The sequence below is a fragment of the Orcinus orca genome, chromosome 5 (assembly GCF_937001465.1).
Source record: "Orcinus orca chromosome 5, mOrcOrc1.1, whole genome shotgun sequence".
NCBI classification, from domain to species: Eukaryota; Metazoa; Chordata; class Mammalia; order Artiodactyla; family Delphinidae; genus Orcinus; species Orcinus orca.
Window position 1 is genome coordinate 84,013,079 of NC_064563.1, and position 18,309 is coordinate 84,031,387.

Consider the following 18,309-nt stretch of genomic DNA (forward strand, 5'->3'; position numbering starts at 1 on the left):
TTTACAGTAGTGCTCGTTGTGTGCCAGACAACTAGCACAAAGTGTGTGACATGTACCAGCTCCTGTAAGCCTGTCAGCCTTTGATGAGCTTGTTCATGTTAGTTCCTGTGTCCTGTTTTTATTGTAGAAGGCCAGAACAAGCTCGTTTTCAAACCAGATCTCACTCTGGAAGAAGTACAGGCAGAAAACCCCAAGGTGCACAGAGGCCGGTATCACCCTGAGGAATGCAGGGCTTTGCAGCGGGTCGCCATCCTCATCCCTCACCGGCACAGAGAGAAGCACCTGCTGTACCTGCTAGAACACCTTCACCCCTTCTTGCAGAGGCAGCAGCTGGAGTATGGCATCTATGTCATCCACCAGGTGAGTGTGTGGGCAGACCAGGCCTCTGCCCGCCACACGCTCCTCTCTGTGAGGCGCTTCGTCTGTCTTGGGTAAAAGGGCATCAAACTATCATCAAAGGTGAGGTCTCTTATCTCATTTATCCTCGAAAGTAGTAAAGGCACTTCTTGTCCCAGAGTGTGGAATAATGGGATAAGTGCTGGGAAATTTTACTGGCTCTTAAGTGATCCTCTGGAGGAAGCCTGTTTGCTTTCGTGAGCCCTTCCATTGCAGACAATGAAGCCCAAAGATATTTCCCTGGGACTGACCTTACATTGCCTTCTGCATTTGCTATACACTACACAATGAGATGTTGGAACTGTGCTTTATTATTGAGCCTGGCTATTCAATGGGGATCGAGACAGAGGAGTTGACTACTGTGTGTTAATTGCCATGGAATTCTATGACTGTCTCCACCTTTCTGCCTTTAACTTTGCCACTATCTATTATGGAGAACATTATGTTTAGTTTTCACTTTTTTAAAAAGAATAAATTAATTTTATTTATTTATTTATTTTTGGCTGTGTTGGGTCTTCGTTGCTGTGCGCGGGCTTTCCCTGGTTGCAGCGAGCGGGGGCTACTCTTCTGTTGCGGTGCGCGGGCTTCTCGTTGCGGTGGCTTCTCATTGCGGAGCACGGTCTCTAAGCGTGAGGGCTTCAGTAGTTGCAGCACGCGGGCTCAGTAGTTGTGGCTCACAGGCTCTAGAGCACAGGCTCAGGAGTTGTGGCGCATGGGCTTAGTTGCTCCGCGGCATGTGGGATCTTCCCGGACCAGGGATCAAACCCGTGTCCCCTGCATTGGCAGGCGTATTCTTAACCACTGTGCCACCAGGGACGCCCCTAGTTTTCACTTTTATGATTCACTTTTTTGGCTTCCAAAAGCATGATTTAGTAGGAACACGGTAAGTATTAGTGTAGCCTGCTTTGAAGAGTTTAGCTCTAAGTGGAGTGGGTGATTTAAGGTGCCTCTATCTGGTATTAACATTTATTGAAAGAAAAATAAGACATCAACAACTATACATGGCTATCTTTTCAGAATTGTCCTGGGCCATCCAAATAATTCTCCCTCAAATCCTTACAAATGCTCCGAATGCAAGGAAAATCATTAACTATATACCTAATATTGGTTATAACTGGTAATATTTGTTTTGGGAAAACTTTTGACAGATCAGAGGATGCTGTTCTGCAATGTATACTTTACAATAAACTGGGGGTCTTAAAAATTAATGTGCATATATATATTACATCTATTCCCATTTTGTGAGGATTTGAAACAAAATTTAACTGTTATATTGGTTTATCATTATTTTTGTTTTTAACATTGTTAGTCATTCAGAGGTCTTACTCAGGACAGCAACCCCCAGTATATAATTTTATGAATAGAAAAATATGTCTGCTTTATGTTATTCTTTTCAGGAAAGTACTGTGGTGAGTTTTGAGAACTGCCTATACTTTTGTTATGATAAACTGTTGATTGAACTGGAATTTATTCTTAAGGAATTTGATCCAAATAGCCATGAAAAAATTACTACTGTAAAAAAATGTTTCATATTGTAGCTTTGATTATATTACTGGTTTACTGTGTTCTTTCCTTAGCCAGTAACGAATCTCCTCTGTAAGGCCACTATGAGGATTAGTGTCTGCCATGAAGTGTTAAATCCGGGTTCTCTTACAGTGATTCCACGAGACGTTTAAGTAGCTTAGGTATATGAGCAGTAACCTTCTCTGTTTATAGGTCAGGATTTCTTGATCCTTTCTGGCAAGCTATATTTTTTGGGGAGCTTAGTGTAAGTTTGTTACATGGGGTAAGATTGGGATTAGCTAAGAGCTGAACAGCGAAGCAGTGATTCTACTTGGCATGACTGGTATGTAAGAAAGGTTTTGTGGTTTTACATGGAAAAAATAAAGGTATGTTTAAAATTTTTTTAGAGTTATCTTTATTAGTATTTTAAAACTACGGTTTTTAAAAAAATTGTTGTAAAATACACATAACATAAAATTTACTATCTTAACCATTTTTTTTTGTTTGTTTGTTTTCGTTTTGGTTTTGCGGTACGCGGGCCTCCCACTGTTGCGGCCTCTCCCGTTGCGGAGCACAGGCTCCGGAAGTGCAGGCCCAGCGGCCATGGCTCACGGGCCCAGCCGCTCCGCGGCATGTGGGATCTTCCCGGACCGGGGCACGAACCCGTGTCCCCTGCATCGGCAGGCGGACTCTCAACCACTGCGCCACCAGGGAAGCCCTATCTTAACCATTTTTATTGTAGAGTTCAGTAGGGTTAAGTTTGTTCACATTATTGTGTAAATAATCTCAACTAATCTTTCATCTTGCAAAACTGAAACTCCAAACCTATTAAACAACAGCTCCTCATTTCAAGGTGTTTTTAGTTATGGAATACAAGTATGTATGAAGCATAAAGAAAAACACAAAAGGCCTGTTATTGTTATTGCATCTACTGTGTCAGATTTTCATGTCATATGTATACTCTTGTGCATTAGCAAGAATAATACCAGCTCCTGCATGTGAACTGAACAGGGGAACAGTGTGAAATCTTGTCTCAGGAGCTTTTCAAGTTTTAATTTCCATATCTATAGGCTGGAAGTAACAAGTTTAATCGCGCCAAACTCCTGAATGTGGGCTATATAGAAGCTCTCAAGGATGAAATTTGGGACTGCTTCATATTCCATGATGTGGACCTGGTGCCCGAGAACGATTTGAACCTTTACAAGTGTGAGGATCAGCCCAGGCATCTGGTGGTTGGCAGGAACAGCACTGGGTACAGGTAAGGCGGCTCTGCTCACAGCTGCCTTAGGTCAGAAGCCTGGCCTGTTATCATCAAGGCTGTGCAGACACTGTGTCCAGGGTGTCTGCAGAAAATGAGAAATAGGAAAAATGGTCCATGATATATCACTTAAAGTTCACAACAGGAATTAGAGAAATTCGATTTTTTTTCTTATTAGGAAAACATCCGCCAGCAGCCTTGGCAGAGGATCACAAAGATAAAAAGGGAGAGAAGAGGGGAGGGAAGTCCAAGCTTTGCACATGGCGGCCAGCCTCGCCTGCAGGGCCCGCCTGCTGGAACTTTTGCAAGGGCTCCCACGCTGAGGAGAACTCAAGTAACTTAGCTATCTCTCCCTGCCTTCTGCCTCTAAGAGGCAACAAGAGTGTGCCTCCAGGTCAGCTTCTAGGCCTCTTTTGTGAGACCGTGATGTCTCTTTCCAGACCAAGTCCGGAGGGAGACTGGGAAGGGGCATGTCCATCAAGTGGTCTGCTCAGGAGCCAGGACACACAGGACAAGGTCCCTTCTCTCAAAGTCACTGTGGGAAGAGCCAGGCACCGTCATTTCTGCTTTCATGCCCCCCCCCCGCCCCATCCCACCCTCCACCACACACACACACACACACACACACACACACACACACACACACACACACACACACACACACACACACACACACACACACACACACACGGAGAGGCATAGCTGCTTTTCAACCTTATTTTGTACCAGTTCCTATTTGAAAACAACTGAGGGGAAATAGCAACCAAGAAAGTTCTCCACAAGGGAAACTCTATGTTCACTTACATGTGTGCACACGTACCTGTCAGCCTCCACCAAGCCCTGCCCTTCGTGTGTGCTCACATGTGGCGTGCTACTGCACTAGGGACCCTGAGACTGATCTGAATGAGGCTGAGTGCCCATCCCCACAGCACTCCCTGGTGTGTACTGCTGTGGGGAGACAGGCAGCTGCAGTGGAGCTGTGTCAGCTTTGCACTTCACTTCTGCAAATTCAACTAGGAGCACGTGCTAATGAGGGGGAGAGTTTGGGGTGGGGGTGAGGCCGAGGGAGAGAGAGCTATAACACTATAAAATAAAATGGGAGGTTCCACCAGTGTCTACTCTGGGAAGTGATCATGAGATGCAAACCATGAATCTCTTTTTGTGTGTGTGTGAAATATTCTTCTTTTTATTTTTTCTCAGTCATTTAGAAAAGTAAAAACCATCTTTACTTCACAAACCATACAAAAACAGGTGGTAAGCCGGATGAGGCCTGCGGGCTATAATTTGTTGGTCCCTATAATAGCATGTCAACTGGGATGACAGGATCAGATTTGCATTTTCAGCCAGTGAGTCTGGAATTCAAATGTGCATATGAATCATCTGGGGATTCTGTTGAAATGCAGATTCTGTTGTGAGATTCTGTGTATCTAACCAGCTCCCAGGTGATATTTTGGCAGCAGGGTTTGATCTGTGAATCACACCTCGACTACCAAGGCTTTCAGAGATCCCAGGTCGGATCCATCCATGGAAGAGAGCCTGGATTGGAGAGCGAGGGTGAGGATGGAGGGGAGAGCTGTAACATCAGTTAGGAGTCTTTTGGGAGGTTGGCTCAGCAGGCCTTGGTTGCTGGGAGGAAGTGAGAGCTGGGAGAGAGGGAGAAGTTGAAGATGACAGCAAGGTTTTGTTGGTTAGTGCTGTCTTAAGCAGAGATCCCAGTGATCTGTACAAAACTGGGTACAGAATAGTGCTAAAGAAGTTTTTGCAAACCATGAATCTCTTGATGCCTCCCTTGCTCTTGGTTTCCATGTTGCTCTTACTGTGTAGGTTTCTCACTTCGGACTGTTCAAGAGATTTCCAAGAGTAACGCTGACTGCAGGCGACCTTTGCCTCAGGTAGACTTTAAACCTAGTCCCTGTGTAAAGTGTGGGATATAAACAAATACCTAGAATAAGCCACAATGGGTGAGAGCACACTCTCTTTAAGAAACACCTAGGGAAGTGTTTAAAGGTGTTGTCCAGGAAATGTGGCATCTTCATCTTGTGGAATCAGTGGAGCTTCCCAGCAGAGTTCCAAGATGTGGAAGCAAGAGAGAACATGGCACAAGTTTTGAGGAAAGGCTGGTAGTTCATTAGTGCTGGAGAATGAATGTCTGGGATGGTGGAGGGAGGAGACGCTAGAGATGAGGGTAGGCAGGGGCCAGGTTAGGCAGGTGTTGTTCAGTCTGGTAAGGAGTTTGGAGTGCCTGTGGAAGGAATTAGAGTGCTGCTGACACATGGTTACAGCCAGGAATTACAGGAGAAAGGTCAGTTCAGCTGGCCTTTAGTGTATGGGATGGAGCAAGGCAGGAGGGGAGAAGATGAGGGGCAGATGCCCACTCCTGCCTCCATGCTCCAGGGGCAGTGGGGCCAGAGGGCAGGAGAAGGGTCTGGAAGAGAATCCCAGGACTTTTTCTTTTGGGGAACTTGATCATTATCTGGAGATTTTGCTTTCTGGTCTGTGAGCCACCTCTGCACTGAAGAAAGTAGCATATCATGGCCAGGTACCTTGGTATTTTCAGAAGCATGTTAGCCATCTGCTCACTCATTGGTATTAAGATGTCACTCTCTACGACACAGAATACCTGTACTTCAGACCCTTGACGTGGGTGATAACTTCCCATTGCCCAGTCTTTCTAGACATCTGTGGTGAGAAATTACAATCACACAGGATTGTTTTCTCATTTGTTTGTTTTTGGAGTATGGATACACAGGATTGTATCAAGGACAGGCCTTTTGTTGGGATTCTAGATTTTATCTTTGCGTTAAGCTGGACCATAAGAAAATGAGTTCTTGGGCATTCCTGCTGGGAACTGATCTTGAGTAAAACTTTGGTGTGATGATCGTGGGTTTTATCAGATGCCACTCACTCTAAAAACAGCCCCTGTAAGAATGTTGCTGGTTTAACTTGCTATTGTAATTGGCCAGAAGTTTCTTTTATAACTAGAACTCAGGAAGCCTTTGTCTTCCTTGCGTAACTGACAGTTTTCCTAATGTAAACCAGGTGATTGAATGTGTCTCTCTCCTCTTTTGATCTGGATGCAAGAAGCTCAGAGTCAAATCCATGACCTTCTTTTAGAAGCTGAAAAGAATCTTATTTGCAGATCAGAGTTCTAATATATTTCCTATTCTAATCTTCTCTCTGAGTGAAGTTTTCCTCTCGTCCTGGTTTGTCATTTATGTTTTTCTACTTTACTGTATGTATCATGTAAACTGCCTCATTTTCTGTGGTTTGGGGGAGGTTTGCATAGGTAGTGTAGGAGTTGTCTTCCTCCTCCTTAGTTATTGCCTTTCGTCCTTTGGGCAAAATCCCTCTAGTTGCTGGCAGGTGCAGTTGCAGGTGGCTAAGTGTCTGCCTTCTGCTGGTAACTGTGTCCCTGTGCCACAGAGCTTAAATCAGCACACTATTCATTGTCACAACTGCCCCATGAGTATGAAGGAAGCGCAAGAAGTGTTTTCACTTTACACACATGCAGAGGGAAGAAGTTAAAGCAACTTGTCTCAGCTATCTCAGACTCTGATGAAGACAGAAATAAATCTTGTTTATCCCAGTGATTATGGGTCAGTGATAAAGATCTGTACTAGCCTGTGGGAAATTTTATTGCCAAGAATTCCTTTAGTACCTGCCTGCTTTTACAAGGACTTTACTCTTATTTGATGACTCCATTTTCCCCACCCTTGTGCCTTACAGTCCTTTAAAAATAAGTAAAACTGTTTCAGGGCCAATCAACTATTTATGCTTTTCTAGATAAGAAGAAAAACCAGAAGGAAAGATCAATAAACATGTAGATATTTGGCACCTAAGAGGCAACTGAGGAACTGATACTTCTTTAACCTTTCTTTCCAACTGGTCTCCTCCTGCACCTCCCACTGCAGCCAAACTGGTCTCTCGGTGCTCCTCACACAGCCCGCACTTTCCTCCCTCTCGGCCTTTCGTCACAGAGTTCTGATCACCAGGAGTTCCCCCAGTTTTCTACCTGTCTGAATCCTCCCAGGCCCACCTGCCCTGATGTGTGGCTTCTCCTTCCTCAGAACCCTGATAATGTTCACCTCTCTTGCTGGACTATCAACTGTGTGTGAGGGCAGGGCCCACTTATTCTAGCGTTTAGCCAGCTGCTTTGCACACAGTGGGTAGTCGTTACTTAATGGGTCACTACCAAGTCATCAGTGCTGGGTCCCTCCTGGTGACCCCTTTTTGGGGTGTGGCAGGTTATGCCTGGGCAGTGGTTCCACTCAGTTCTGATGAAGCTGCTAGTTTTCAGGTAGTTTAGGAACCCCTTCCCAGCCAAACAGAGTCCAGTAACCATGGCAACAAGTCACTGCAGTCAGTGTCTTGGTCAGTAATAGCTGCCTTCTGAGCACTTTGTTCTTTTTGTTTGTTTTAGGTGGTTGTTTTCCAGAATTTTAGCTTGGGGGTATGTAAGTAAATCTATTTCCATTGTGGGTTAAGCAGGGTCCTCCCCATCTGTACTCAGAACATAGAAACAAGCAGCTGAGCTACAAATTAACTTTGGGGACTCCACCTATTAGATGGCAAGTGTCTACATGATTATTGATCTTTCCTTTTGGTTTTTCTTATTATCTAGAAAAGCAGACATATTTTATTGGTCCTGGAATACTTTGAACTGACATTAATTAAAGTTAGAGATCCTCCATATATATTCACATCCTCTTATTCAGTAACATCCAAGTTATTAAGCTGCCTTCATTTGCATTTCTGAATTGTTACCGTGTTCTATTCAAGGGACATCTTTATTTCTCAGATTTGTTAATTTGCCTACCAATAATCCATGAGTCCTAAATGATTGACCTCTTTTCTTTCCCCTTTTCCTTGTTGGTATACCCACAGCTCCACCCTTTTTACTCTCCTCTTTTCACTTACTACATTGTCTTCGGGCAGCTCTCCCTACCCTTGTGCCTTCAGGTACCACCTCTTGACAGCTTATTTCCAAAGCTATCTCTGTAGCCACTCCTCTGTACTGAACTTGGACCTTATAACCTTTTTCCCGCTGGCAGAAGCCCCAAGGGTACCTCATATTCAGTTTATCCAAACCGTAATTTGTCTTCTTATCAAAACCTAATTATCAGTTTGTATACCCTGTTTTTGTGAGAGGCACTGTCATCTACCTAGTTGCCCAAGCTGGAAACCTCAGGGTTATTAAGATATGTTGGGTTCTCCAGGAAACAGACTCTGAGACGGAGACTTGTATGCATGTAAGTGGAGGTCTGCATAAAAAGTGTGTATAGGAGCTCTCTCCTGCTCTCCACCCCACTTCCTAAAAGAAAGTAAAAGTAAAAAGCCACTCGTTCACGCCGAACCTGGGTGCAGCCTCAGAATGCTCTTAACCCAGAGCCCTGGGCAGCCACAACTATTCATTGGATTGGCACACGAGGTGAAATCTCTCATCCAGATCTGATGTTATAGTGCACATTGACAGGTACCTCTGTAGACCTCTGCACGCAAACACTAACAATAAAAGGTGGGTGGTACCTTGCTTAGTGAGCAGATGTGAGAGCTTGTCTAGACAGAGGACAGAAGGCCAGACAAGGAAGGCCAAGAACGTGGGGAGGTGGATGTCAAGCAGGAGTGGGTGGGTGGAAGTACATGGTCTTCAAAGTGTTCCTAGAATGCCCGCCCTGCAGTCAGAGACTTCTGAAGCAGCTGTGGAGAACAAAAGGACTCTGCACTAACGTTCTAACCATTTCTGTCCTCTCTTTCGCTCCAGGTTACGTTACAGTGGGTATTTTGGGGGTGTTACCGCCCTAAGCCGAGAGCAGTTTTTCAAGGTGAATGGATTCTCTAACAACTACTGGGGATGGGGAGGCGAAGACGATGACCTCAGACTCAGGTGAACAACAGAGACAGGTCCCCTTCACGGGGCTCTGCTAGCAGTGGTTGTGTGTGGTTCCTGTGGAGGCCAGGCCAGCAGGTCATGAGGCTCCGACTTGGGCTTGAAGGGTGGCAGGGGGTGGGGGGTGAGCAAGGCGGCCCAAATCGCTCTTTGCCACTGGCAGTTCAGAAATGATAGAGGGTGGTGTAGTCCTGGCTAATGGGTGTCCGGGGTCCGGGAGTGTTGGTGGAGGTCTCTGTGGACTTGTCAGCAGGTATTACCTACTGAGATAGTCTCACCGGTGATTGGCAAGTCCCAGACCAGAGCGTTTGCAAAACTGCCACCTGAGGAAAGTAGCCAGAGGCCTGTTCTAAGCCTCTGCGTTCTCTCAGACCCCAGGCAACCCTGGTGGTTCCCAGCGTGCAGAGCAGGGAGTGTCAGCAGACTGTGAGGAGTTGCACGCCCCGAAGCAGGCCAAGATGTCCTCTCCTTATACACGAGCCAGCCCCGCACTCCGTGGGAGCAGCTGCTGGCCTGACTCCCAGGCCTGACTCGGGGCTGCTGGCATGACCCTCAGATGCTCTTGGATTCTTTTCTGCTCTGGGGGGTTCAAAGGGGATATGCCTGGTCTCCCCTCTCAGCCCCCTTCCCTGAACTTGGGTTTCATGGCCAGATAGTTATGGGTATCCCTAACTCCCAGAAATAAGTAATTATTCAAGAGCCTGGGGCCAGTATCTTCAGACTTGTAACAAGGTCTGTCTATTAGGAGACCCCCTTTCCTCCTGTTGTTGCCTCTTAGAAAGAAAATTTTTCAGCTGGCGTTCTGAATTAATATACGTGTGGCTGCCAGATGTTTTCCATTGCTTCAGCATGAAGAAGCCCGGCTCCATGCTGGTCTCATTTCCAGGTCTAGGCTGAGAGTCTCTGGAATGTTTCTGGCAGGAGGGAACGGATCTCCCTGACCAAAGGCTGCATAGAAATGGCCGTAGTGATGGGCAGCGGCACTTCATGGCCCAGCCCATCAGCAGCCTCTGTGGCCGTGGCTTATGAAGTGGACAGAGGGTACCTGCTAGATTTCAGGGCAGGAATAGCAAGGGCTCGGAGTCAACCGTATCCATCATGTTCCCCAAATCCATTTCACTGCCCAGATGGGACGGTTAGAATTTTACACTGATGTATCTTCACTCTCTTTTTTCCTGTTGCTCCTTGGTTTCAAGGTAAAGGGGAGCCCCAAGTTTTGCTTTCATTTGATAAGAACATCATGGCCTCCAGAGTGGTTCTTGACTGACGCTATGGATAAACTAACTGATTTGAGCATAAACATTTGCTGAAATTTCTTTACTAAATACTTATTTACTCACCTGTGCAACAGGCACCACCCTCTTTCTGCTTATATAATACATTACAGTTTGCAAAGAATGTTCCATGTGGACGGTCTCATTTGAGCCTGTCAGATCAACTCTGTAAACCATTGCCATTTTACGGTTCGGGAAACCCAGGCCTGGGCCTGAATTGACTTACCAAGGTTGTAAATAACAAAGTCTAGATTTGAACCTAGGTTTGTGACATTTAACAGTCATTATTTTCCCTGTTAAAAGAAGGAAACACTAAGTAAATTAGGGATCCTAAGAGACTTGATTTTTTAAAGGTGTATTTTCTCAGTTGTTTCTGGAAAATGACAAAGTGTAAATTGACACATCTTCTTTGTACCTCAGTAGTAAATGTTAAGGGTGATTCTTTTATGGACTTATTGCCTGAGGCCCAACATAAGAAAATTCTTTTTCTTTTAATACCTAAATAATCAAGATATGTGTATGTGCACATATATGTAAATTTTTGCAAATGATTCTTTTTTAAGTGCCTAGTGGTAGGTAATTGGGATAGAATTTTTTTTTTAACACCTCTGTTATTTTTCCAGGGTTGAGCTTCATAGAATGAAAATAACCCGGCCACTGCCTGAAGTGGGTAAATATACTATGATCTTCCACAAGAGAGACCAAGGCAATGAGGTGAATATAGAACGGTAAGTCCTGGATCCATGCACCTGGCAGGCTACCTGCGTAGTCTCTTCTGTCACTAGTCCTATGCCAGATTTGATCAGATAAACCAGTTTATTTTGTTCAAAGCTTTTTATTGAGGTAATTTTCGGACAGACCCAAAAGCAGAGGGAACATCTATTGAATTCACATGTACATGTACCACATTCCCAGTTTCAACAGTTAACAACTCATGGCTTCTCTTCTTTCTCCCACTTTCTTCTCCTCCCCCACTGGATTCTTTAGAAGCAACTGAGATATCACAGCATTTCCTGTGTAAATATTTCAATAGTATCCTTAAAAGAAGTCTTAAAAAAAGAACTGCAGAGGTGCTGCGTGGAGACCCGCTGCACCCCTGCGAACACGACGCTGTGAGCGGCGCTGAGTGTGCGGGCCATCTCTGTGCCCAGCGCGCCCTGCCCACTGCTGCCCTGGGGACTGCAGGCAGGCGCCGTCCGGGCGCTGCACACCGGACCCGCTCTGCTGTCAGGTCGTAAATTCACAGACAAACGTGAATGGGTAACAACAGAAAACGGTGTTGGAACAGTGGGAATCAGCAATTTTGCACAGGAAGCTTTGGGAGATGTTGTTCACTGTAGTCTGCCTGAAGTTGGGACAAAATTGAACAAACAAGAGGAATTTGTTGCTTTGGAAAGTGGGAAAGCTGCTAGTGAACTCTCTTCTCCTCTATCAGGAGAAGTAACTGAAATTAATGAAGCTCTAGCAGAAAATCCAGGACTTGTCAACAGATCTTGTTATGAAGATGGTTGGCTGATCAAGATGACACTCAGTAACCCTTCAGAACTAGCTGAACTAATGAGTGAAGAAGCATATGAGAAATACATAAAATCTATTGAGGAGTGAAAATGGAACCCCTAAATAAACTAGTTTGAAACAACTTAATCTAGAATAGTTGTCTTAAATTAGTGGTGGACAGATTTTTAAAAAGCAACTTTTAGCAAAAGAAACTACTTGCAACGGTGTTGCCTGAAGAAAATACCCCGTAACTTCCTAATGACTTCAGATAAACGCTATGCATCTTTTTCACAACAGCCTGTGATTTTTAGGCTAGTCTCCAGTTATAATACTCAGAATTCCTGAAATTATCTGTGGTAAAACTAGTTATGAAAGTTATGTAATTCAAGGATAACATTATTATCTTAACCGTATATAATATTGTAACTTGCCTACAGCCATCCCTGGATTTGGGTCAAAATACTCAATTAACTTCCCACTGGAAATAAATGGCAGTGGAGAAAAGTTTATTAGTTGTATAGTGTCCAGTGAAGAACGTTACTCTCTTAATTTTGCAATATACTGTGTTTGCTGGTGCTATTTTTATACAGTGAAGCAACAGCCTTGCAGGAAAATAAGAAACAGTTTACTAATAAAATATTCAACTTCCTAATTTAAGAAAAAAAATACTGCAATACTATTATCATACCTAATATAAAATTATCAGTACTTGCTTACTGTCATCAAAGGTCCAGTCAGTGTTCAGATTTCCCCAATTATCTCATAAATGCTTTAATAAATTTTTTTAAACAGTTGGTTTATTCAGATTCAGATTGTAGACAAGGTCCACACATTGCATTTGAATGATTTCTCTGAAATCCCTTTTAATCTGTAGGTTCCCCCTTCCCTCCTTTTTTTTTTTCCCTTGTAATTTATTTGTTGAACAAACCAGGTCATTTGTCTGATGGAATTTCCTACATTGTGGGTTTTGCCAGTCACATCCCTGTGCTATAACTTAATTTGTGCCTCTGCATTTCCTTATAAGCTAGGTCTTCAATCTGGAGGCTTAAACAGATTCTGGTACTATTTGGGGGCAAGAACGCTTCCTCTATAGTACCATTTATCTCCTTTTGTATCCCAGCAAGGGGACATGATGTCTGGTCATGTTTTGGTGATGTCAGGATTGTTCTGTGGGTTCACGTGTTGTCGGCCTCATGCAGTCATTGTGAGGGTCCCCATTAGTCTTCACCTAATTATTTTAGGAGCCATTGGTGATCATTGCCCTAAATTCATTATTCAATTAGGGATTGCAAAATTGTGATATTCTGTCAGTCCTTCTGCATTTATTAGATAGATTTTTCTACAAAGAATGATGTGCCTTCTTCAGCTGTCTGAGTACCCTGGGGTACGGTTCTTATAGAAAAGGCAGGATAAAGGGAAAGAATCAGCATTGATTTTTTTATTTCAAAGTGATGAGTTGATGCTTCCTACAGCCTTCTGGATGTAGTTAATATTCTTTTCGATGCTCAGATTGTCTTTGGCAAATGTTATCTTTTTCCAGTGGGCTCCCGAATCCTTTGACATAACTGCAGTCATTTTGCGAGCATTTTTCCCTTTGCTCTGGTGTGATGAGCTGTTCTAGGCTCATCTTGTGCTCCTGCCCCAGGAATTAACCCTTTCACCAAGGAATCCTGGCAGATAAACCAATTCTTTTGGGGGCTGTGTCTGAAAAATCTACATTTCTTTGTTCTGGTGGGGTTTTTTCCCTAATGTTTGAAACTGTATTAAAGGGCCTTTAGCCTTTTTGCTAGAGTCTACATTTTAAAACAATATTGAAAGACTTTTAGCCCTTTTGTTAGAACTTACCACTTTAACAAAACAGCTATTTCTATTTTCCATGTGTCTTTTGAGCCTTTGCCCATAGGTGTGCATTTTTCTCTCTAAATTAAAATAATAATAATTAATGAATAGATACAAAAGAATACTTACCAACTGTATGAAGAATCTGAAGATTCTTGATACCATGACCACTGGTCGTGTCCTCTAGCCAGTTTACGCCCTTTCCCTGTGTGGCCCTTCCTTATCCCATATCTTCCCCCTACCCCAAGAGGAAATACTTTCCTGAATTTTGATGATAATTAAAGTTATTTTTGCTGTGTCTTGGTTTTCTTATTTTCCCATGTGTTTGTATTCATATACAAAAGATTGTTTAGTTTTGCATGCTTTTCAATTTTATATAAATGAAATCATGCTGCATTATTTTTCTCTGACTTTATTTAGCTCAACTTTATGCTTCTAGTCTCCATCCACGTTGTTACTGTAACCGAAATGCATGCTTTTCACTGCTCAGCTCCTAGAGACCAATTCGGTTCAACACCACCCCTCTCCCTGCATCCTCGAGCTCCGGCCACACAATTACTTCCTCTTCTTCAAACACATCCTGCTCTTTGACATGTCTCTGTGTCTTGCACAGGGTGGTCTCTTTTCCGGGGTGTCCTTTCCCTCATCTTCTCTGCTGTGAATTTCTTCTTTTTCAAACCTTGGTCAAATTTACCTTCTCTGTGACCCTCATGAAGTTAGGTGCCACTTCATTCAGCCTCCTCTGCATACAGTTTAACTTGGTTTGAGGTTCCTATGAGTCCCCGCCCTGCCTGCAGACACAGAGTTCTCCCAGCAACATTGGAGCATTCGTAGATCCCCTGAAGCTTATCCAAGGACCTGTCAGCAGTGGATGAGCTGTATCACTGTACATCCTTCTGTCCTGTAGACTGGGGGCTCACTGCCTGAAGGACTCTTCTGATCATTGGTCCTCAGGGTCTTCCATGGGGTTTGCCATGTGAACACATGGCTGTCATTAGTATCTGTTACCTTAGATGGAGAAAATAAACTTCTTTTGCAGTTGGAAACCCAACAAGTGCAATAATTTACAAAGATGCGTTTGCCAAACTTTGTGACAAGGCAAAAAGCAGTGGAAATAGATGTTAAATTCTTATCTTTCACATTTGTTCTTTATCTTTAGGATGAAGCTCTTACATCAGGTGTCACGTGTCTGGAGAACGGATGGGTTGAGCAGTTGTGATTATAAATTACTCTCTGTGGATTACAATCCTTTATATGTCAACATCACAGTGGATTTCTGGTCTGGCCCATGACCCTGGCTCTTCTGCTGACATTTGGAGGAACTGAATATTTGATTGCAATAATTTTGGCCTAGAGACTTCCCCTAGTAGCACACATTAAGAACTTGTTGCAGCCAATTACTGAGCTGATTCTCCCTCTTTCATATTTTCTTAGCAGAACTCCTGGTGATATGGAATGTAAAACAATTGTTTTGATCATGAGGGTTAAATATTGTAATGTAGATACTTGAAGGACTAAGTATAAAAGGACCACTCAGAAGATGCCATGAAGGCTATTTGAGAACTCTGATTGAAGGAGATTTATTTAAGTTTGAAGTGACACATATTTTCTGGGATAAAAAATGCCACAGGAGATAAGATTGCTGAATGTCCCAGAGAACCAGGAAAGGGTTGAAGATATATTTCTGTTACTCATTTATCCTGCATGGTCATCTGGGCAGAGGCGGGTCCCGGGTGAGATGAAGGCCGAAGAAGAGGGGAGAAAGGTGAAGAATGAAGATGCCGCGAACTTGGGACCGAAGAGGTGGCAGAAGGACCGCATCAGGCGGAGAGCAGCTGCGGTGGTTGTACTGTTGCTATGGCTGCTGCCCTGTGGCAGGTGTCACCTGCCCAGACACGCCTTCCAGTAACATTTTATCTACTAGTTTTTAGAACATTTTTGTAAAATGATTTTGTACATGTAGGCTATGAAGTAGCAGTTTACAAATTACATATTAACTAATAATACATCAGAAGTACCTCTGTAGTAAAATATGAAAAAGCTTTGGGTGGTCAATCTTGTTTTTTACTATTGTTTTGTTACCAAACCAAACTTGGGTCCGCTTGCCCACATGCAGTGAAGCCAATCTACAGACACTGGGTCGTGGTGAAGGAAAGTGCAGCGTTTACTGCAGGCGCCAAGCAAGGAGTCCGGGCAGCTAGTGCTTAAAAGCCCAAACTCCCTGAAGGCTTTCAGGGAAAGGTTTTAAAAGACAGGGTGAAAGAGGGCTTGTGGGATGTGTGATCAGCTCATGGACAGTCTTCTGATTGGCTGGTGGTGATGTAACCAGGAGTCAACGTCATCAACCTTCTGGTTCCAACTGGTCTGGGGTCTACTTGCTTGTGGGCAGTGTACAGTTAACTGCTTCCACCTGATGGGGGTTTCAGTATCTGCCAGACAGCTCAAAGGATGTGGCTCAGAATATTATCTGTAGCCCTTGAGAAGGAACTAAAGGTCCTTGACTTTGTCTAATGGCTAAACTATTATTATTTTGTCTTTTTTGACTGTTTTCCTTTCTTTCTGCATTTTCTCACTTCTCTGATTAAATTTACTCTTTGGCACTCAGGGAAGGCCTAGGAGGCTAAAGTTTCTCTACAAACAAGACATGGGGGAGGACATGGGGGTGGGTCTTTTCCAGGAAGGCCCCGCAGGGTCCTGCTCGGTTCTAGCTTCCAGATGTATTCATGTCAGTAACCCTACTGCTTAAAAACAAAACAGATGAGACTAAGCCTTCCCCCGCTCTCCCGTGTTCATCCTTCTCTGCGCAGCCTGCTTGTGAGACAGCTCCAGGCCTGTGGCAGGTGCCTCTGAGTCTCGGCTCCTGGGCCGCGTTGTGTTCTCTTCATCCTCCTGTGCTTGATTTTGATCAGTAATGGGCGCAGCAGGGCTGCCTCAGGGGCACACCTCGTTGGTGAGAGGATAGGAAGGGGTGGAGCCAGGGCTCCTGAGGCCTTTGATTTGGAAGGAAGGGCGGGGCCATGGCACTGATTTGGTACTGCTGAGCTTCCTGGGAGAGGGGCGGGAAATGTGGGAGGATAATCTAAGGAAGGTAATCGGGGATGGATGCTGGCTCAGAGCAGAAATAAGAATATTTTGTTCGCCTAGGGGAATGGACACAAATAATGTAGATGTGGATGTTTTTGAGCGTGTATTATGCAACTGTGCCCCAGGGTTTCTCAATCCATCATTATTACGTGACACTTAATTTTTAAAATTCAACATGAGTGCCTGCCAGCCAGTTAGTGTAAATAATATCCTTCCCAAACAGGGAGAGGGGGGGAATAGGAGGATTTGGGGCTTCCAAAAAGACAGCAGTCACCACCCACGTGGGGAAGGAGAAGAAAGAAAAGTGCATTTTGTGGACGTGACAGGTTTACCTAGGGCTGGCCTGGTTTACCTTTAACCCAGTAGGGACAAGTAAATGCTGTGTTTTTTCTTTATTTAGAAAAGAAATAATAATGGTTTTCTTCCTTTTCCCCCACCCTCTTGTCTCCTCTGCAGAATCTTCCTCTAGCTTTCCATCCCAATGTTTTAACTGAGGTATGGTTGATTTACAATATTGTGTTAGTTTCAGGTGTACAGCATAGTGAGTCAGGGTTTTTTTGCAGATTATGTTCATTATAGGTTATTACAAGATATTGGGTATAATTCCCTATGTTATACCGTAAATCTTTGTTTATCTATTTTATGTATAGTAGTTTGCATCTGTTAACGATCCCAATTTTCTTAATTATAATCTAATGCAGACTGAACTATTGTAATTGCCAACAGCCTGTGCCAGGGGCCTCCAATTTGGAGGCTGTGGGTCCCTGGTCATGGCTGGGGAGGGTAAAGGAAGAGAATAGTGTGTGCAAGGAATTTGAGGATCCATACTGAGAACAATTTCTCATTCAATGGAAACAAAATACAATTAGTACCATGTGGGAACTCCCTATGTATTTTCAGCTATTAACAAGGCATCTGCATTTTTTTAAATGTTCAAAACCACTGTCCTTTGTCTATTGATATTCTTCAGGTAATTCTTTCAACCAAGATAAAGTATATGTCATTTAAATGACTCACTATGAAACTTCTGGAGGTGGAAGATGGTTTTTTTTTTTTTGCGGTACGCGGGCCTCTCACTGTTGTGGCCTATCCCGTTGTGGAGCACAGGCTCCGGACGCGCAGGCTCAGTGCCCATGGCTCACGGGCCCAGCCGCTCCGCGGCATGTGGGATCTTCCCAGACCCGGGCACGAACCCGCGTCCCCTGCATCGGCAGGTGGACTCTCAACCACTGCGCCACCAGGGAACCCTGGAAGATAGTTTTTTAAGACCTTTATTTTCCTTCTCTGCCACTGTACCTGCAACGGGATTCGAAGCCCCTGACTGGCAGGAGGCATATGGCTGCCTGCTTGCTCTGCTGGGCAGTTTGGCCTCAGAGGAACCGAGCTTTCCCAGTTTCCCGCCCTGTGTGTCTCTTGCTGTCATTGGCCACAAAGAGGCCAAGCTTTCTGAGTTTTGTAGATAAGCCTACTATACTTGCTGAGGATTACATGGACGCAGGTCTGCTTGAACACCACAAATACTTAACATGAGGAGTGTACTACTTTAAAAGTTTTTATGGCTTTTTCTCACT

At 44.2% G+C, this 18,309-nt stretch overlaps 2 protein-coding genes across 8 annotated transcripts in view; both read left to right on the top strand.

The window, feature by feature from the left end:
* Positions 1-15,697, top strand: part of B4GALT4 (beta-1,4-galactosyltransferase 4) — a 29,220-nt gene extending 13,523 nt beyond the window's left edge. For 6 of the 7 annotated variants that reach the window (XM_004278514.3, XM_049709972.1, XM_004278513.4 and 3 more), the window contains 5 exons: positions 128-360; positions 2,970-3,157; positions 8,919-9,041; positions 10,942-11,046; positions 14,814-15,697. In XM_004278514.3, the coding sequence (XP_004278562.1) occupies positions 128-360; positions 2,970-3,157; positions 8,919-9,041; positions 10,942-11,046; positions 14,814-14,946 (782 nt within the window). In that variant the 3' untranslated portion in view covers positions 14,947-15,697. The remainder of the gene's footprint in view (positions 1-127; positions 361-2,969; positions 3,158-8,918; positions 9,042-10,941; positions 11,047-14,813) is intronic. The other variant, XR_001120027.3, reaches the window with a different exon arrangement.
* LOC105748448 (glycine cleavage system H protein, mitochondrial-like) lies at positions 11,062-12,481 on the top strand. Its single transcript, XM_012536270.2, has 2 exons — positions 11,062-11,083; positions 11,436-12,481. Exons 1-2 carry the CDS (start codon positions 11,062-11,064, stop codon positions 11,921-11,923), a joined length of 510 nt encoding a protein of 169 aa, XP_012391724.1. The 3' UTR covers positions 11,924-12,481.
* Positions 15,698-18,309: the final 2,612 nt, after the last annotated feature.

Excerpts from the sequence above, each read along its gene's own strand:
- LOC105748448 (XM_012536270.2), top strand. The coding sequence starts at position 11,062 with ATGCACCTGGCAGGCTACCTGC. Across the intron at positions 11,084-11,435 it reads GCACCTGGCAGGCTACCTGC|CGGCGCTGAGTGTGCGGGCC; the intron begins GTAGTCTCTTCT and ends CGACGCTGTGAG.